This window comes from Diorhabda sublineata, chromosome 6 (genome assembly GCF_026230105.1).
Source record: "Diorhabda sublineata isolate icDioSubl1.1 chromosome 6, icDioSubl1.1, whole genome shotgun sequence".
Taxonomy (NCBI): domain Eukaryota; kingdom Metazoa; phylum Arthropoda; class Insecta; order Coleoptera; family Chrysomelidae; genus Diorhabda; species Diorhabda sublineata.
The window spans coordinates 23,274,687-23,295,971 of record NC_079479.1 but is presented as its reverse complement, the minus strand read 5'-3'; the positions used below and the strand labels follow the sequence as shown (position 1 = coordinate 23,295,971).

Sequence of the window (21,285 nt, the reverse complement as noted above, 5' to 3'; positions counted from 1 at the left end):
ATTTTTTGGCCAGAAAAAGTTTAACTAGAGGGTTCGAAATTCGCATGCAAGTAGGGGTGTGATGTTGAAGAATCGTCTTTCTCAAGTTCAAAGTTTTCTTCTTCAGTTCTTCTAGCACAAAACGCCCGAAATCATTTTGATCGTTGTAATTGTTGAACTGGATCGCCTCCTATTTAATGAATAATATGAGTAAGATCGTTGCTAGGGTGATTTTTTTTACTTCCCATTTTCGAAATTTCTTGTCATTATGACAATTTTTTCTTTGTTGTCAATTGGAATTGAACAAGAGGGCTCGAGACCACCGGGTCTATTGAAATTAAGAATTTTCATTCGAGAGAGAGAGTTAACTTGTGAAATGAAAAGTTATTGAGGAATAGCAAATTTTCCATATAAAGAAATAAGATTGAGAATTGATATCATTTCCAAGAAATTCATTTTGTGGAAAGATTTGTTTGTGTATTAGTTAAATTCTTCATTCAACGAAAAATTCGACTTTCGTGATGGAGCTCTGCTGCTCACTGCTTTTTTTCTCTCATACGAGTATTCTCTTTTAGAAACGGATAATCAGCCGTCTATCTGGAAGGACAATTTCCGGATTCTGTCAAATATTAATACGTTCTTGAAGATGAAGACTTACGTGATTGATCTTCGATTAACTTTGTCTTCAGAAAATGTCTTAAGGTCCCCATACACTACTGGTAAACACGACAATCTTAACCGAACAGTTAAATTGTATGTGTCGGAAAAGAACGTCTGCAGTTGTGTGTCTTACGATGAACCGCAAAGACATAATTGCAAACTCAAAAAACAGAGTACAAATAAAATTAGAGTTGTTTAAAGTGATTGCACTAATAAGCGATTCTTGTTGTACCTACAACTAAAATATAATCATATACATACTTATAACGTGGTGTGTAAATACCATCCGACCCTGTTTCAGATTTGTATGATGTCTTTACTTTTTTCATTTCTTTTCTAAAAGATCCCCTTAGTGAGTCATACTTTTTCTTAACATCATTTTTAGAAGGTTCTAGATCTATTTCTCGCAACTTGATCATAATTTCATATGCATTGTTTTTTTTAATTCTGTCGAAATATTTTGAAGATTCTATTTTCCAAAAATTCAATAGTAAAATCTTTATTCCACATTCTTGTATCGGCCATTTTGCAGAACGACTATGTCTTTTCACGACGGATTTGAATGAATACACCACATATATTAGCAGATTTGCACGAACACTTTTTCCCCAGGCTGCTGAACCCCAGGCCTGCGAAGGAATTTTAAGTGGCCCGCGCAAGTGTGGTTTTAGTACGCTGCATAAATTACGTACGTGCAAAAGCTCTTAACAGACGTCAATTCAGGCTATTATTTGAAGAAGAAATCAGAGAATATGGAGAGTTACAACTGTATTGTGCCGTGCAATGGCTTTCAAACGGCAGCATGTTGAAACATTTCTTCAACTTGAGAGAATAGGTATCGCAATTTTTAGAGCAGAGAGGGGCTTCACCATTCGAAGTTGATTTACGGAAGAATACATCCTGGTTGAGTGATCTTGTTGACATTACGAATTACCTCAACATTTTGAATCTCAAATTACAGGGTAAAGAGTGTTCATTCCGACTATGTTTAATTTGATAAGGGGATTCAAAACAAAATTGAATCTCTTTTCAATTAATTTGGCCACAGAAAACATTGATCTCTCCCCCACACTAAAACATTTGAAATAGGAACTCAACATTGTTTCTGTTATTTACTCTAAATACCAATCTAAAATTAAATGCTTATCACAGTCATTTGAGGAAATTTCAAGATTTCGAGAGTAAAAAACACAATGTACAAATTTTTATAAATCCTTTCATAATGAATTTGGCTGAAATAGTTACTTATCCTGCCAATATTCAATTAGAACTTGTTGAACTGCAAAATCATGATACGTTGAAAAACCTTTTTGCTAACAAATTGTCTTCGAAAGCACAAAATTATATAGAAGATTTTGCAGATTTCTGGAAATTGGTACCAAATTTCCAGCAATAACTGACCTGGCGTTACAGTTTTTAAGTAGTTTTGGATCAACATATGTATGCAAAAAGGTTTTTTCAGATCTTAATTATGTAAAAAATAAATACCGCACATCCTTAACTGAGTAACATATTTGTGACTTGTTGTTACTGTCAACGTCGGATTTGTCGCCAAACAAGTAAATTATTAAAAGACAAACAATGGCAGAAATCACATTGATTGTATAAACAAATTACCCTGGATTTCAATTTTCAATTTTGTTTCTTTATTTAGATTTTAGAATAAGATACAATTTGTTCCTAATAAACAATAATTCAACTTTATTTTCTTAATAATTAAGTTTTTATGCGCTTGTTCTGAGAGTAACTGAAACAGGAAATATAAGTGGCCCGTCGTTAACGACTGAATCTACCGTTTGACCCGACTCTTCAAAAGGTTGAGCAGCCTTGTTTCAGAGTTTGAGGGTAAAAACTCAATTGGCTCATACACTAGCAATTTTGTAGGCGCAATTTTAACAGTTCGGTTAAGATTGTAGTGTTTACGCGTAGTGTATGGGGGCCTTTAAATCACTTCTGTTTTTAATAAAACAATGTATTTTACTAAAGTTTGAAGCAAAGATATTTATTTGAAATGTATGTCAATCCTTTTCAGAAACTATAAGAAAAAACAGGCTCACAAAAACATCCTGTTTAGACTCGTATATAAAGCAAATAACTCGTCGTTTCTTTAAGCCCCAGGTGTTTCCAAATCAAACGCCACGTTGTCTATCTTATTATAATGATGATAATAATGATTAATAAACCGATTTATTGAAAAATGTAACAGAAATTCACTCATTCAATTAGCAATTATCAATGATTATTCATTTTCAGGTCACCAAGTAGTGCTGTGCCCCCATGTGATTATAAATTCTAGTATTTGTAGGGGATATCTCCATAAAAAAGGTTCTAAATTGAATGGTTGGTCCAGAAGATGGTTCGTGTTCGACAGAAATAAGCACACTTTCGCTTACTATTCCGACAAAAGTGAAAAGAAACCCAGAGGTGGAGCTTATTTCCAGGTGAGTACCTAATGTTTTCTTTAATTACATTAAGGTTCCGAGGACAAGGAGTGGCTGTCTGATTCGCGTTTCAAAAATCAAGTTGTCGTCCTCAGAGACTGATGATAAACTGTTTTTCTTTATGTATATATGTCGTAAAGAAGTTCTGCAGAACAATAGATGGCTGTTTAATAGCTTTTAGTAGCACAGCCAGGGCTGTAAAATCAATCAACTTGTAAGTGTCGTGCGACATGGAAGTAACTCGTGACGTACAATGTGTGTGCTGCCCTTTTCTATGTAAAAATTAAGCACAAGAGGGTCAACCCTATTACTCTCGAGTATTTCAGTGGTGCCTGCTGTATGGAGGTAATTGTGGATATTGATCTTAAACTTCTGTAGGTTGTAGTTTTCGAAAAGACATACCTTGGTAGCTGATTCCACAGGTTTGCCGTTCTACAAAGAAAGGTGTTCCGATAAATTGACGTTCTGGGCGTCTGCAGGCGAACTCGGTGTTCATGAGCCACGACTGCCTATCGAGGAGATCTTGCAAATACTGCTAGGTGGGATTATGTTGGACAACTCGGAAGAGCATCTGCCTTAGTAGTATCGGTAAAACGAAAGTCGGGTCAGCGATCTTTTTTCTATGCTCTAAGCTGTCCAAATTTCTGGTCAACTCTCGATCCCCTATAAATCGAATTGCTCTCTTCTGTATCGAATCGAGTATCCTCGGGGTATGCTTGGGAGCCGAGGAAAAAATGAACCAGAAATACTCAAAATTTTGATGTATCTGGACCTTGTAGAGGATTGCAACTGTTGTGGAATATATAGCTTTTTGGTTTTAAAGATCCAAGTTTTTTTGAAGCTACCTAAGCTATTTCGGCCTCATGACTATGCCAGTACATATTGCTCCCAACCTCAATACCCAACAAGGGAATCTGCGGCGATGATGATATTTTATGTCCAGACAGAACCAAATCAAATTCAATTGCTTCCAGTCCACTCCAGAATGTTTTCAAAATCAGTATTGGTGGAGTTGATCTGTTGCTTCCTACGAATTTGGATGTTAGCAGAGTTTATTGGGGCGACTGGTTTGAAGGTCGTCACCAGTGTGCTATTGTCGAGTACATCGTTAACTTTAAATCTTTCTGCGCTGTGTCCATCGATAGTGACCTGGATGGATTAGTCTTTGAGGAATCTACCAACCAGTCGACAAGTGAGGACCACAAACCGTACGATATTCATTTACATAGAAGATTGATATGGCAGAATGTCAAAAGCGTTTGATATGTCCAGTTGGATTGCTCTGGATTCCCCATATTTCTCTATAATATCAATCCATATGTAAGTGACATAGGCCAGGGATTCCCTGTTTATTTATGTGTACGGGAACCGTATTGATGGTTGTTAATGATGTAAGCAGACTTCAAGATATGCAGGTTAACTATTTTCTCCATGACTTGGTAGGGACTAAAGCAATCGAAGGGTAGTTGTTGGGAACCGATCAAAAATGTTCTAAATGGTCCTTACATAATTTTTAAATAATCAAATTTTTGTTTTAGGCTATCGAAGAAGTTTATCTCGACCACTTGAATAGTGTAAAGTCCCCCAATCCCCATTTAACTTTTATCGTAAAAACACACGAGCGCCTCTACTATTTAATGGCACCTTCTCCGGAAGCTATGCGAATTTGGGTGGACGTCATCTTCACAGGTGCTGAAGGTTATCGAGAATTCGAAGCAGGAACTTGATTAGTTTCTACATTTGACGTTTTCGAGTTTGAAATTTCGAGAAATATATTTTCTTATACATGTACAATTTGTCGTAATGACTAAAAATCATCGTACGGACGCATATTTTTCTAATGAATTATTTAGTTTTATATATCAATATTTGTATATAAGTAGAATATATAATGTGATAGATCTAATTGATTTGAATTTCGATGAATGGTGGTTACCGATGAACGTTTTACTTGGAAGACGTATTTTTGATCTAATTTATACAAGATAGTGGCCTTCGAATGAAAACAAATAAATTTATTAGAATTTAAGATTTTTTTAATGTGTTTTTACACTACTAAGACTGTAAACCCAATTATTTGTGTTAACTCTTATTAAACTATATTAATATTACATAATTTTGTTTTTTTAACATGTGCATATACCTGGTGAATAAAATAAGACAAGATATCTCTTGAACTGTTTATAATGTTACTTCTGAAGAAGTTATATGGAGAAAAATGTACAAATTGACTTATTACATTATTACATTGTATGACGCCTTATGGTTGTCACATTGTCACATATGTTACGTTTCGCCGCAGAGGTAGACCGGAATGTCTGTGGAAATAAAACTTTTATTTCTGAAGTGGAGGGACAAGATCAGTGCTGGTTTATTCAAGATGATATATTGGGCTCTTCTTGTTCAGCTGTTCCATAGCGTGGCTTCTCGCTCCAGGTATCAGTTGTAATACGTCCTACTTCGCTCTTCATGTCGCATGTCTTCGAGGACTTTTGTGTTTTAGTAATTGGGGTTCAAAATGTAGAGTTTAAGTTTTGGTATTTAGTAAATGGGATTCAAAATCTGAAGATTGTATTTTGGTAGTTAGAGTTTCAGTAATTGGGGTTCAAAATGTGGAGTTTGTGTTTTGGGGTTTGCAATGTGGAGTTCGTGTTTTTGTACTTAGTGTTTTAATAATTGGAGTTCAAAGAATGGAGTTTGTCTTAATATTTGGGATTCAAAAATTCGAGTTGGTTATTTGTATTTAAAATTTGGAGAAAGTTATTTGGTGCTTTGTTACCTAGAGTTTGGACATTGAAGTTCATGGTTTGGTGTTTCAGGTCTAGTTTTTCGGTGTTTGGGTTTTACAATTTGCAGTTTTGTGTTTCGCGATTGAGTATTAGGGGTTTAAAATTGGGAGCTTGTAGTTTAGTGTTTTAATATTTGAGGTTTACAATTAGGAGATTGGTGTTAAAGATTATAGTATTATGGAATTTGGTGTTTAAGGTCTTGATGTTCAAAATTTGAAGATTGGTATTTTAGTATTTGAAGATTAAGGTTCAGTGTTTTGGTATTTGGAGTTTAAAATTTCTGATGTGGTAACTGATGTTTAGTGCGAGATTTCATTCTATTGTATGTTTAAGGCATTAAAGGATTGTTGGTTTTAAGTTGTGGAGGCGTATTAAAAGGAATGTAAATAGTAGAAAATAAATGCAATTTAACCAAATAACTGTCGATTTATTCTTGCAATGTAAATAAACAAATCTACAGAACGCCTATCGAACTATCCGAAATCTTTTAATTACATCAAAAGGTTCATTTCTATTGAAAGATTCTTAGCGTCAACACATCAACGAATATAAGACGTTTAGTTTCCACGGAAATCTCAATCGCGTGGATTTTTCGATTGATAAGAGATAGCCAGTTTTCTAAGATCAACTTTTCTTATCGGACTTTCTTCGGGCCAAATATTAAATCGGCGTCTGGGGTACCTTTAAGATGTTGGTATTTTTTCCTTTCCCTATTCAAATTTTGTGTAACTGGTTTGCTCTGTTGTTGCATCATTTCTTGGTAATCTTCTTCTTCAAATCGTTCAGTTATATTTAAAGTCAAGCGTTTCACTTTTTCTTTTTCTTCTTTTTGAGCTTGTTCTTGATCTCTGAGGTTTTGAGCTAATTCCGAATCTACATCGGCTTCGAATTGTTTATATTGTTGTTTATTGCCTTTGCGAACCATCAGAACAAACCCTATTTTTCCTTGATCGTTCTCATTAGGAGTTTCCTAAAAATTCATTTAATATTAATAATAATAATTCGAAAAATAATTATATTTAAACTATATTTGGATATAATTTACCTGTAACTGTTCGTAGGTTCTTTTAACATTCGTTTTAAGTACGACTGGTACAGATATGTCTAAATTTCCGGCTTTGACTGGTTCTTTCATTCTCTCTTGGATATTTTCGGAAACCATTTTATCCAAGGCGCTAAGGAAATCTTCATCTTCCGGACAGTCGACTTTTTTGGGTCCTTTCGGAATTGCCAAAGATTCGGAAACTGGTTCTTGCTCTGCTTCGCTTGTCATATTTTCTCCTAAAATGCCATATTGGTCAAAAATTTATCTTTAGATCAGTACAAGATTATTTATCATGGGTTTCAAGTGTATGCAAATGTAATTGAGGTAACCCAAAAAATTTAATGTATCTCCTTTTCTTGCTGCGATATTGAAGATCAAAGTATTTACAGCAATCAATCCAGTTCCTCTTAGAAAGTTCAGAATGTGAGATGGCTTTAACTGCTAGGGATCTTAGACTAGCTTCAGCATTCTATATGTGTTGATTTGTTTCACGAATGCCGAGTACATCCACAGTAGGATCTTTGGGATATCTCCCTGCAAAATTTCTGCACACCATTGGGATTTTCCTAGCTTTAGTCGCTATCTCAAGTACAAAGAATACCAAATTGATCTTAACATCAAATAACATTATAAAAAGTCTTGGTTCACAATCCATTTAACAACAATGAAACATTGGCTCATTGTGATTGAAAAAATTACAGAGGCTATAAGTCCCTAGAAGGAGACGTCATCGCAAAACGCTGCACGGCTGCGATTTTAGAATAAATCGCTTCAAAAAAATTATTGTGATCAGTTACTGATATGTAGAATAAAATCACGTGTTTGTTACCTCGATATATTCTGTAGTTTTTTGAAAAAAATCTTCAAAAAGCCTTTTTTTCGACCAGGACGTTAGGCTAAGAAGACGTTATATGGAGATTAAAAGCCAGTAGAGACCAACACAAATTGTTTAGATAAAAAATATAAATAAAAATAAATAAAAAAAATACCTTCGTCGTCTGATCCTTGTGTATGATCGACAGTCTCATCTTCCGTAGCAGTATCATCAGTAACGGTAGCAGTGATACCTTCCGAAATTTCATCTTCAGCTACTTCTTCATTATCAGTTTCCGCGATAGTATCTAAACCATCTTCGTCTCCAGTACCATGTCCTGTTTCTAAAAGTTTATCCACTCCCAAAGTGACTTTGATGTTATTTAATTCTCTAATAGCTTCTTCGTAACTTTGACAAAGGTTCAATTTGGGTCTTAAAGTCGTTAAAGTATCTTTAAATATGTGTTCTAACATAGGAGGAAATCCGTCTTGCCACATCTTCTTCTTAAACCAGTAATAAGCTTGAAGAAATGTTAGGTAGTAGTCTAATTTTCTTTTACTGCTACCACTACTGAAGTATGTTCCTGAAAAATAATTTTAGTTATTAATACCAAAGGAAAAAATATTAAACATACCACATGTTTCTAATAGGACGCAGGCTAATCGCAATCTAAATAATTGGTGTGGTGGATCAAGAGGTGATTGCTCGGTCGGATCCATTGAAACTCCAAACGATATTATTGAATACAATACCTAAAAAATGTTATCATGACACAAAAACTTACAAATAAAAATATATAACTTACTTTGAATACGTCAGAACTTTCCACCATTCTATAATTATATAGTTCACCAAGATATTTAACTTGCGCGATTCTTCTTTGGTTGAATTTAGGAAGGTTCACTTCCATTCCCAATCTGATGTCTTCTAAAACACCGTCTACTACCTTGGTACCAACTTCTTCCTGATAGGCCACAAGACCAGCCAAAAGATTAGCCAAACACCTATACATAAAATATCAAAAATTTACAGGGTATAATTACCAAATCTTTAATTTTTGGCAAGGACACAAAATGAAGATTCTTTGAGTACGTTCTGTTCTGGTAGCGAGCCAATTCTGTAAACCATACCTTTTAGAAAAAAAATGGTGCGAACTTTTGAAGACGAATTGGTGGGAACTGGTAATCGAGTGACGAATAAAGAAGCTCCGAGGCTCCAGGATAAGATGAAATACCGAACATTGCTCTCAAAGCATCACTGGCATTGTTTCTAGAAATCTGCAATATATGCCCCAAATAAGAACATAACAGGTTCTTTCAGTCACTGAGCTATATAAGAAGGGAAAGCTGCGAAATCAACAAAGACAAAGAGAAAGAATCCATGAAATGAGTCACCATTTTATTCCATGTACATACATTATTTGAATTGCTGCTGGCTAACAACAGATATGGTTTCTAAAGTAACGATTAACCCTAGACGTCAACAATCTAGTTAATTACTACAGCTGAAGGGAAAAGTGTACTAGAATACTTGTGTAAGATGTAAGGGCAAAGTATACAATCCTAATAACCTAAGTACCTCAAGGTTTTATTCTAGGGCCCCTCCCATGATGAGGAATCTATGCATGACTTATGAAAATATTATGATTTAAAGGACTACTAGATAGAATGTGAGTGTTTGAAGACATATTCAAATTCAAATTAATAAAAATCGATAATGTATTTTTATATAAATCACTAGATATTTGGGGTGGAAAAGGTACTATACTGTTCGTGTTAATTGGAACAAGTGAATAATGAAACAATTTTTTTCTAAGACATTAGTTCCATTGATTATTAACTCTAGTAAGTTTAAAAAATTTAAATATTAATATGAAATATGGCTCCCTTTATCAGAAATGACCTTAAGAACAGATCTTGACATTGATCTAATTTAGTTCTTGACTCCATCATCTCTTGGAACCATCAAGAGCAGATTATGACCTTAGGTTTAATTTTATTTATCTTGTGTTTTGAGTTGTTTTCCATTTGCATCCAAATTTTGAAGACAATGATCCGGAATCCTGAAATGTTGAAATTCTTGCTTTCTTTTTGTCTTCAGGTCACCTTCCAAAAATCTTTTTCCTACAGTTGAGGTTCTATATTATAATCCAGCAAAAACCTTTGAGGGTCTGTGCTTGTTTTTCTTGGATTTAATTTTCCTTATCTTGTGCTTGGAGTTGTTTTCTGTTTGCGCCAACATTTTCCTCTTTTTTTTTTAATTCAATTATCCGGAATGTTGAAATAGTCTTGAAATTCTTGATGCCAAGCGTTTTGCCTCCATTTTACCTTCTGGTCACGTTCCAAAAGCATTTTCCCTCCACTTGAGGTACTATACCATGATCAAGTAAAAAAAATGTTGTTTTCTGTTTAAGCCTATATTTTCCTCCCCTTTTTGAAGACAATGATCTGGATTCTTGAAATATTCTTTAAACACTTGATTTTTTCACATCAACTGTCATAGACTTATCTCCAAACAATAATTTTATTACTCTTTTTGAAAGAAATATTCATCTTTGAATGAGCAATAGTAACACATATTACACCAAACACATTATAATAACTATAAAATCGGTTAAAGAAGTTATTAATATTCAAGGTCAATTCTGTACCCTGCCATTAGGTAGATCTCACCGGTTAGAGGTGGTTCAGGACCTTACTAACAGCTAAAATAGTCCAGCACATGTTCCAGTTGATTCAGACAGAAGTAGTTCAAATAAATCAACAAAATAAGTATAAGCATTAAGAGAATGTCTGTCAATGACCATGTGAGTGTAGCAGTACTTCTTCTATACGCCGAGACATATCAATTATTGCCAAATGGACTCATTAGAGGACATTAAAATCGATCAATGATCCCAAATCCCAAATTTGAAAAAAATAGTAGTACTTTATAGAACAAGAATTCAACGACACCTCGTATATACAAAATAATAAATGAGACCATTTTTACCTGATATTGAAGTATTTCAGATTGTGTGCACCAGTTAAACATTTTATAGCGTAGGAAGCTATATCTGGATTGGCCCAATCTAATTTCCTCATAAGTCTCATTATTTTGTCCGTATTGTTCTTCTGCAGATCTTGATACAATAATTTCCTTATAAACTGATGCATCAAAGGTCTTTCCTTTTTGGTTACTGTAACTACTTCAGGTGGATTTACGTAGTAATAAGCATTTTCTATTTGAGTTACATATCTGGAATCTAATGCCATCACTGATTTTTTCCTCATCATCTGTTCTAAATAGACTTTGGTTCTTTGGTAGGAATCCGGACTGCAGTATAAAAATCTTCCACATACTTCTAGTAAATTACAAGCCATTTCGATGTGATGATTGGAAAAGTCATGCAGTAATACTTTCAGGCAGTATAGGGCTTCTATTTTTGAGTACAATTTGAATTTGACTAGTTCCCCTAAAATATATTTAAATAAAAAAATTATTTCGAAAAAACATTGGTAGATAGACGTTAACAAAATTTATTATTTAAATATTGATACTTTCAAAAAAAATTCTGGAAGAAAAAATGTGGACACATATATTAAAAACTACTGGTAATATTTTTCTGAAAATTTGTATACAGGAGATTTTTGATAAGTTTTAGCTGTTTGTTTAGATTTTTTTTATTGCATTTTTAGAATGGATTTCCGAATATCCTATATATCTGTTTCTGTTCTCAATTATTTCAACTTTATTTCTTATCGAAATTTCCATGATTGAGAATGATCTCCATCAAGGGTTCTTAAATGCCCTTGGGTATATTGTGAAGATTCTTTTAATAATCATGTCAAATTCTCCATTAATTTTCTATAACTTTTTACTCCTTAGACTTTTTCATTTGTTTTTTGTGATAAAATGTCTGGACATTAGATCTCTTTCCTATGAAAATTAGTTTCAAATCACATGTAAAAATTGACTTTTTGACCTATTTCGCTCTATATCAAAATATTTTGATACGGACAGAAGTCAAACGTCAATTTTTACATTTGATATAAAACTGATTTTCATACAAAAGGGACCTAAAATCAAGACAATTTATTACTACTCCCCATAAATATGTATAAAACAGCAAAGCAGATGCTATAGATCTATGGCTTGAAGTCTCTCCACTGTTTTTTCCAATACCTTTTGTTCAGGGCTGAATTGCACCAGTTTGCGATTCCTAAGTTCTGTAAACTTTCCTTACATGCATCTAGCCATTTTCTACGACTTCTTTTTGTCATTTCTTCACTTGTTGACCATATAACCCTTTAATATCTGCATTCATTCTACTTCTTTCATCTTTCATGCATTTTTCCTCTTTCTTATTCCATACCCAACATTTGCTACCATATAACACAGTAGGTTGTGTCTCATAAATTCTTAGTTTTGCTACCCTTGAGATGTCTTTAGACCTAGAGCTCCAATTAATTACCTCTTGTCTAATTCTTCACTTGTTACTGTCACTCCCTAGTTTTCAAAATTTTGTTTTACTGTGTTGTGATTTTTAACTGATAGTCATATTGTCATTTGAAAAGTCGTTACCCCTTTCCAAATACTTGGTATGTAAGCCATTTCTTTTTGCTTAAGAAAATGATTATATTTTTTCAATTTATATCCCACTGCCACCTCATTTTCGAGAAATCGTTATTATATAAGTTATACTAGCTCTGTTCTAGATTTTAGCGGTTGTTCTGGGTTTATTCTAGTTTGTTCCAGAACGTCCCAAGGGTTAGAATGAAACTTTTGGGGAAAATTAGAAAAAAATCCTGAGACTTCTTTTTTAAGGTATAATAATTTTGGTAATTGTTTTGGATTGTTCTATATTATTCCAAAGTATGGCGTTAAAAAAGTTTTATTTTACAAATTAAGTGAAAAATAATTTTTGAGCTAGTACCAAACTTTCTAGATATTGTGATTATAATCTAACTAACTAATATCCCACTACCACCTTAATTTCGAGCAATCTCTAGTTGTTCTAGCTTTGTCATAGATTTTAGCGATTTTTATCAGTTGTTTCTACTTTGTTCCAGAGCAGCATAGGGTTGAAAAGGAAAGTTTTAGAAATATGATTCTGATGGTTGTTCTGTGTTGTTCTAAGTTTGTTCTATATTATTTCAGAATACAGCGTTGAAAAATGATTTTTTGAACTGTACTGAATTGTTTAAAATTTGTTCTCAAGTGTTCCAGAATATTGCTTTTGAAAGTAAACTTATATCCCACTACCAAATCAATTTCGAGAAATATGATTTGTTCTGATTATTCTCGCTGTATTCTAGAGGTTGAGGTTGTTCTGCGCTGTACTTTTTTCCAGAAGAGAATAGAGCTGAGAACGAAATTTTTATAGAAAATTTTATATTTGCCTTGCGACCGCATTTTTTAGGCATCGCAATTTTGGCAGTTGTTCTAGGGTTTGTTCTATATTATTACTAAGTATAGCGTTAAAAATTTTTTTTCATAAATTTCGCGATAAATAATTTTTTAGCTAGCACCAAACCAAAAAAAAATTCGCAAATTTCGTTTTGGTTGTTTTTTTTTTAGATTTTCCAAGCCATCTACAAGTTCTTCTTTCAAAAGAAGTTTATTTTCTAAAAATTTGGAGAGAATCCTATTTAGAACCGTTTTGGAACAAAGTAGGACAAACATAGAACAACCGGTAAAATTTAGGAAAAGCTAGAACAACTTATAACAACCCGACCAACTCATTTTACTCGAAATTGAGGTAGTAGTGGGATGGGAAATAATTTTTTTGTTGAATAGGATACTTTCGAATAATATAGAACAAACCTAGAACAATCCAGAACAACTGCCAAAATTGCGATATGTGAAAAAAAATTTTTTTTGAAAAGCAATATTTTGGGACAATTAAAAACAAATTTGTAACAATTCAGTGATCGCTCAAAAATGTTTTTTTTTCAATTTTGTCTAAAAGTTTTATTTTCAGCCCTACTCCGTTTTACTTTGAAGTGCTGTGCCTTTTTGTGTTTTAACTGGTCAAAAATTGTTATAGTTTGGATCAAGTACTCACCTATAAACCTGGCTACTTTAATCTTTGATTCGATGTTTATCTGATCTTTTTTCCTTACGTGATATTTAAAGTCCTGCCTTAGCATTTGACACAATTCGCTACCTACTTCTGGTATAGCGGGATGTAGAATGGCAACAAATCGAGCATAAAAAGGTAGCAAATCTAATCTGGTACGGTTCACGCCGAAAAGGGTACGAACTAACTTTTTACGATTATGTTTGTTATTTAATGTCACCAAAAAGTCGATTGCCGCATTATCGATCATTTCTCGATTTACACAATTCGGTAGATTGTTGAGAAAGGCTTCCAGGACTATTTTATTACTGGCTGTTATCGAAGTTGAATCTTCTATTTCTTCTTCGGCGGCTACCGGTTCATCAGCTTTACCTAAAATATTTTGAACGTCTTAAACATTTTTAAAATACACTTCCCTGAAAAATTAATGCATAATTTAGGTTTTTTTAATCATGAATAATATTATTGTAGGAAATGCAGAGGGAAAATAATATAAGGGACTATTTTAATAGGACATAATTCCTCCTCCTGATTATTTATATTCACAGCTGTTACATCCCAAAGAGGCTCCATCGGATTGGAGTCACGGCTGTAAGCTGGATTCCAATTCCTTCAGGATAATTTTGAATGATTCTTGAGGTCAAACTTTGTTGTTTATTAATATTTTTTTCTACGAAAGTCATTCAAATATGTCAATAAAATAAATGAGAGCATTAAGATCATTCATGACCATGTGAATATGGCCTAGAAACCAGTACCTCTTCTATATGTCGAGATATTTCAATTATTGTCAAAAAGGCAAAATATGGACTCATCAGAGGACATTACAATCAATCAATGGTCCTAGATAAAATGGTCTCTTGTAAACTACAGTTGCAACCACTCTAATCTTCAAATCAAACTTTCTGACTACTATAACCTTCTTTATGCTCTAGAAAACGACTATTATGCCACTTGTACTTGTGAGATGGCAGGCTGGATCAACTGGCCATGAAAAAATCTGGACACACGTGAATACCCAAACATTTAGATGGGCAGCGACCAAATGACGCCTGTGACAACTGATAATAAGGGTTTAGAGGCACACATCATTGAGCGGGAGCAGTGGAATGGTAACTCCAAGTCCGCCATATTGAATGGAGCCACCTGGTTCCCAGAAGGCTCCAGGAGAAACGGTTTGGCCGGAGCAGCCTTCTACGGAAGACACCTCAAAATAAGCGAAGCTTTTTCGCTTGGGGAAGACGCTACCCCCTTCCAAGCCGAGGAATTCGCTGTAATGGGATGCGGACACGCGATACTCAATCGACGGCTAAGGAACACAGTAATCTCTATCTACTCAGACAGTAGAACTGCCATACAAGCCATAACGGTTGAAAAAGTGTGCTCCAGGCTAGAGCTGGAGTGCAAGAGAGTCCTACAGAACTTGGCAACAAAGATGCGGACTCACTCGCCTAATTGGGAACTAACCGATGGACCCAGCACCCATCCTTGGTGTGTCTAAAAGCGTTGCTGTTACGTCTCAACGGTCTACTAAGACGGGCTCGACAGAGATGGATAGAGACACCTGGCATGAGACAAGCGTCTCTCACCAAAAAAAAGACGCCATATCCACACCATGAGCATCACAAACGACATCAAAGGGTTTAAGCCAAAGCTTCTCATCAGCTTCTCAAAGAACATCGGCCTTTGGTAACGTCAAGTGGGGCAAGTCGAGCCTATCTGAAGGTCTTTGTACTAAACGGCCCCTTGGACGCCCACAATGTAACTATGAAGTTGTGAGAAGTCTTCTCCAATCAATCCAATAGCTGCTGCACACTCTTCTTGGTTCTGAGGTAATGATTCTAATATTTTTATTTAAATTATAGAACAACGTTTTAAACTTAAATGATTCCAAACTAAACCATTTTATCAAATTAATATGGTTAAAAGTATTTCAATCTTAAAAAATAATTATTTCTGGACAACAAACCACTAAAAGTTTTTTCATTGAAAGTTAAAATCAAATAACAAATTAGGTGTTAATTTTGTTGGGAAGTGCACTTCAACTTTTATAATCTCAGAGAAACTGTTTTTTATCATAAATTATAAACTTACTGTCATCTTCCAATTCTTCAACAGGCAAATCACTATCCAAAACTTCTTCAGTTACCGTTTCTGTCGGCGGAGGAGTTTGGCCTTTATTTAAAAAAGCAGTTGGCAGAAAGACAGTCAATTCTGGTAAGTCGCAATAGAATTTTTGGGTTTCAATATCACACCATATATTTTCAACGTTATTTGATGTGTCGTCTAAATCTGTACCGGAACCAGTTACTATCATATTCTGAAATAAAAAATGTCAATATTTGATAACATGTTTTTTTTTTGAAACATTAAAACTTACTTCATCACCTTTAGGTAAAGTTTGTGATCTTAACACAGGCATATCTTCGTCTAGTATATCAGAAAAATTTTGTGTATTTGCTAAAAGTTTCTCATAAGCCGATTGGAGTTGTTCAAGTTTATCCTTCCTCTCTTGACTCAATTCCCCTTTTGTTTGAAGTATTCTTAAATTCTGCTTTTCAAAGTTTTGCATTTCGATATGATCTTTCACCAAGTGTTTGGAAAGCGAAATGTAATAATCCTTCAATAAAGCTCGAACGTTCTGTTGTTTTTCCGGTGGTAAGAACGAACTTTTTGGAATTTCCATTGCATACTTTGTTGATAGTTCTTTCATTTTTCTTGGAATAAGACCTATTAAAAAATGTATAACTATAAAAGTAGCAAGTGTTGGATTAGACGAGAAATCTATTGCATTCTTAAAAAATCTATTGTGTCCTAGAACATTAATATTTGAAACAGTGTCAGGGAGGTTGATTCTCTATTTTCTATATAAATGAAAGCATAGATGCTTGTCATAACAAATGCAGAAATTATGTGTCCTGGTTCAACCAGTCCTCCACAAAATCTGCAGACGCCTGTATAATATATTTTTATTCACCTGGCGTTCTGTTGAGTGACAATAGCCCGTTAGAAAACGCGTGGAAATAGGTGGGTAGTTTATATTTAAGTCTTAATTCTATTCTGAACTATTCTGCTTTTAGTGGATGACAAAATGATTCAGGTCCAGGCAAGGGGGTTTTAATCCCCCTTTCCTCCAAATCTTTCATATAATAATTCAATTTTCTTAGGTATCTTGTACACTGCGATCCAAAGAATCAATTATCTCCTTTTCTTGCTGTTATACTGGGGTACCTCAGTGTTTACAACTAATCTTTTAATCCCACTTATCTTTTACTGTTTAGATGATCTCTAGTTATCAGAGATCTTCATCTTCTATTTCATACCCTCCCAGAAGTAGTGTTCTGGAGTTCCCTAGTGTCTCACACTTTGAGAGAATGTGGATAAAGGTTTCATTCTCTGCGCAACAGAATCTGTACGCTGCATTCTCTGCTAAATCTAGCATCTTTAAGTGTCTACTGAGGCAACAGCGCCTCAACATGGCTCCTGTTATTCAAGAACACTAATTAATGTTAATATTTTGATCAGTTTTAGGGAGGTTAATCGCCTTTTTCTAGACAAATACAGCCTGATCTCCACAAAATCTGCAGTCACATTTTTATTCTCAGCTGCTGTTCCATTAATGGTAACAGGATACTTTAGGATAGGTAGTGACTTTCAATTCAATAAAAATTTCACAGGCATAGTTTCTAAACAACAGTCTTGAGTGTCTAAAACCATATTATTGCCCAGCTGAGGTTATTTATTCTCTACAATTCTACTTTCAATGGATTACGGAAAACAAAACTGTGTATTACATCCCTTTCCACCAAATTAAAGATTTTCTAGATCCTTTGTATGAAATTCAATTTTATTTTTTATTTTAAGAAAACCTTTGACATCAATGTAACTTAGGGATAGGTAGTTTCTATTTAGGTAAACTTATTGAACCTTTCAAGGTCATAGTTTCCAAGTAACAAACTTGAGTGTTCAAGACCAGCATCACTGTGGTTTTCTATTCTGCATAGTTCTGCTGTTAAGGAATTAAAAAACAAAAGAATTCAGGTCCAGTTAAATGGATTTAAATCTTATCTTTCACCAAATTATAGATTTTCTCATTTCTTTTTATAATAATTCAATATTGTTCTCAATCAAATAAAAAATCTTTGACATCAACGTAATGTTAGGTTGGTTAGTTACTATTAAGTTATTGTTTCGATCCATTCAAGGTTAAAATGTTTAAGAACAGATACATTTGAGAGCTTTGCTGTAGTTTTCTATCCAGTCCTGCTATTAAGATCATAAATTTTCAAGAATAGTCCAGAATGTCTAAGGGAGTCGGGGGAGCTCTGGGAATCTTTCTAATTGGTGTAAAACTGAGCACTCGGGTAAGCTAAGTGATGCATGGGAGTTGTAGGACTGTGCATAAACTGACCACCAAGACTGCTAGATACTTGGAATACGATTGGGGGTATGTGATTTCAACTGCATTCTTCTCATGGTGACGTTATTGAAACCTAGCTGATCTAAGCCCAAATCCAATTTGGAAAACATTGTACAATTGATTAATGACAGCAGGGTGATTGCTGTCTTAAATGATCCCATGGGACGCAGGGTCACGTTCCATTGTATCCAGACCTTACTCCGGCACTCTGCTGAAGTGGACCAACACTTCCCTAGCTACTCGTGGGAGCAACCATGAGGACAGAAAAAAGGAAAAAAAGCAGCTGGAGCAAACAGCACATACTAAAAAATCACCTCTCAAGTACCTGACAAATAAGGGAAACGGGGAGAAGAGGGATCACCCTTTTCCAAAAGAAAGGAAAAAACCTTCTGGAACCAGGAGGCAGAGTTGACCCACTGAGGAGTAGACTCAGTAGAGCAGGGTGGTATCTTCTCTAACTCAGCAAAGGGCTTACACCTGAGGAAGCAAGAACTAAAGCAATGGAACATATATCCGAGGGTAGTAAAACAAAAACACTTTTTGATTTGAGTGCTTGGTTGAAGTATTCTGTACAGTTCTGCTGTTAAAAAATTAAAAAAAATTCAGGTCTAGTTCCAGTCCCCTTCTTCCCCAAATTATTGGTTTTCTCGCTCCATTGTATAATAATTTAGTTTTTATTATAAAAAAAAAACTTTTATGATTGGTTTCACTGTATATTTTACATAACCTTAAACAAGATAAAAAAACTTACCTGCATAATCATCTCCACAATGTTTACAAAAACTTAAAATAATAGCAATATTGAAGTGCTCCTCTTTGTCCATATTAATTAGTGTCGTCAAAACTGAACCAAGTAAAGATAAAGCATTTTTATTTGAGAATATACCAGCTTGCAGTAAATCAGCATAAAATCTCAGATCAACGCGTAATTTGCTGGGATTGGGAATTTTTTCTCCAACCTTCACTGCTAAAGCTTTTTGCCAATTTTCAAAAAGGTGTTGAGAGAATTCTGTGTAAGTTTGGTGTAAGATACTACATAATTTGACAGCAGCTGGTACATCACTCATCTTAAGTTTGGAGTCAACTATCGCAGCTGCTATTTCTGATATGTACTTGGATAAATTTAAACCAGACATGTCTTTGAGATAGCTGTCCACATGTGGTGATGAGAAATTCTTGATTTTTTTTACAAATGCAGTGTTTTTCTTCAAACTCGAGTCCAATTTGCTGAAAGACGAATCACTAGGTCTAGTGTTGGAAGCGTTCGCATTTTTCGCTCTTAATTCCCTTTTCGTTTCAAATTTATCTTGCATCTCCTGAATAAAAGAAGTCAAAATGTTTGTTTCACTCTCAGTGGTATCAACTTTGGAGGTTGCATCTTGATCCGCTTCAACTTCCGAATTTTCATTAATCGTCATTTTGATTTATTTTATTTATTTCTTATTTTATCTAATATTTTTATCTGTACTAAGACACTTTTAAACATCATCGATATTTTGACAATTATAAATTGTAGTCATAGACAAGATTAAAATAACAATCAAATCGTCTTCTTTTTTAAATGTCGTGTTTCAGAACAGAATTCAAACCTGATTTTAAGCGAAAGGAATTTTAATAGGAGAAAACGAACAATTTTAAATATAGTTTCACGTAAAAATAGAAAATCTTGCTTCAGATTGCTTTTCAATATAATTAGATAGTAAAATTATTCGAGTTAATATTAACTAACTATTCTCTAGTGACAAACTAATGAAGAAAAGAAGATTTGTCTCGATTTCTTCCAACCAATGAGCGCAAACTCTTAATTTTTTGTTATACGTATATATAAAAACTCGTTTTTATTTTATGCTTATCGATGTAAAAATAATCCACATGTGAGTTCTAAAACAATTGCCTACAATCAAACGAAATAAATCCACACTTTATCAAGTCTATAACAGAAGTAACAAAAGAAATTAACAGCCGAAAGTAATTTATAAAAATTAAATTTTTTGTAAGTTATTTTGAATTTCAATGATCGATTTGAAAATAAAATCTTGTTCTAGGATCCGCAATTAGCTATCCTGAACCAAGATTATAGTTCTGAGAAGCTCATATTTTTAAGTAGACTTATACTAATAGTTTCTTGTAAAGGGTGGCCAGATAAAAAAACAATCTTGATATTATAGTTTGTAAAAACTTGCGGTAATTATCTCACCACTCCTGATGGGAACCATTAGGATCTGTTAATCATATAGTCATGTGATATAAAGTGTGTATATTATCAAAATTCAAACATCCATACACAAATTAAATTCGATCAGTTTCCGAACAACAATGAACGTGATCCGGGTTAGCTTCAGAACATTCATATCATGATCGTATGGGCGCGGGCCGAATCTCTAGAAGCAGTGTAACCCCACTGAGATCTGAGCGTTCAAGAAGTGCTCACTTCGCTGTCCCGAGAAATAATGGCCTAACAGTTCCATCCAAACGTCTTGCCTGGGTTTGTGTACTAAGAGGGGGTGTTATGAAACAATGTGAAAGGCAGACGTATGTGAAGGACCATAAATGTCCCTTGACTACTGAATTTATCGTTTTTCTTGTATACAATAAGATTTAGTACTTAAGCCAGGATGTACACTGACCACTTCTAATGGGAACTATTAGAATTTGTTAATCAAATAGTTAAGTGATTCCAAGTGTCCCTAGGACACTTGAAGTTCTATTAACGTATTAAATTATTTATTTTTATTTTATATTGATGTAACTTGGATCGTTTGTATAATTAATTATAGCTTTTGTATACGATAAGATTTAGTATTTAAGCAACTTGTACACAGATACTGGGGTGTTAATAGTTTGACATTTGTCGAGTACGCTAGTCGGATTATTGAAACCAAATTAAATTAATTTAAATATTTTTTTTTCTTAATAAATAATTTTTATAAATTTGTGAGTTGAGTTGTTCAACCCGGTCATAAAATATCAGAAAAGAAAATATTTTCAGTTTATGATAATGGCCTTCAGGATATGTAACCACCATTTTAATACCTTAAATGATTTTTTACTAAAATCCAACAAGTATCGGCAAAAT

At 34.1% G+C, this 21,285-nt stretch overlaps 2 protein-coding genes across 5 annotated transcripts in view; one reads left to right on the top strand and one right to left on the bottom strand.

Moving 5' to 3' along the window:
* The window catches only part of LOC130445032 (pleckstrin homology-like domain family B member 1), a 138,943-nt gene extending 133,704 nt beyond the window's left edge, over positions 1 to 5,239 (top strand). For all 4 annotated transcript variants that reach the window (XM_056780503.1, XM_056780504.1, XM_056780507.1 and 1 more), the window contains 2 exons: positions 2,893 to 3,080; positions 4,619 to 5,239. In XM_056780503.1, coding sequence (XP_056636481.1) covers positions 2,893 to 3,080; positions 4,619 to 4,807 — 377 coding nt within the window. In that variant the 3' untranslated portion in view covers positions 4,808 to 5,239. The remainder of the gene's footprint in view (positions 1 to 2,892; positions 3,081 to 4,618) is intronic.
* A 1,036-nt stretch (positions 5,240 to 6,275) lies between these two features.
* Positions 6,276 to 19,756, bottom strand: LOC130445598 (regulator of nonsense transcripts 2). The gene is made up of 10 exons (XM_056781325.1): positions 18,961 to 19,756; positions 16,170 to 16,519; positions 15,884 to 16,109; positions 13,775 to 14,161; positions 10,720 to 11,182; positions 8,534 to 8,732; positions 8,363 to 8,480; positions 7,904 to 8,311; positions 6,915 to 7,150; positions 6,276 to 6,839 (listed from the first exon to the last, which is right to left on the bottom strand). Exons 1-10 carry the CDS (start codon positions 19,625 to 19,627, stop codon positions 6,504 to 6,506), a joined length of 3,390 nt encoding a protein of 1,129 aa, XP_056637303.1. The 5' UTR covers positions 19,628 to 19,756; the 3' UTR covers positions 6,276 to 6,503.
* Between the last annotated feature and the right edge of the window lie 1,529 nt (positions 19,757 to 21,285).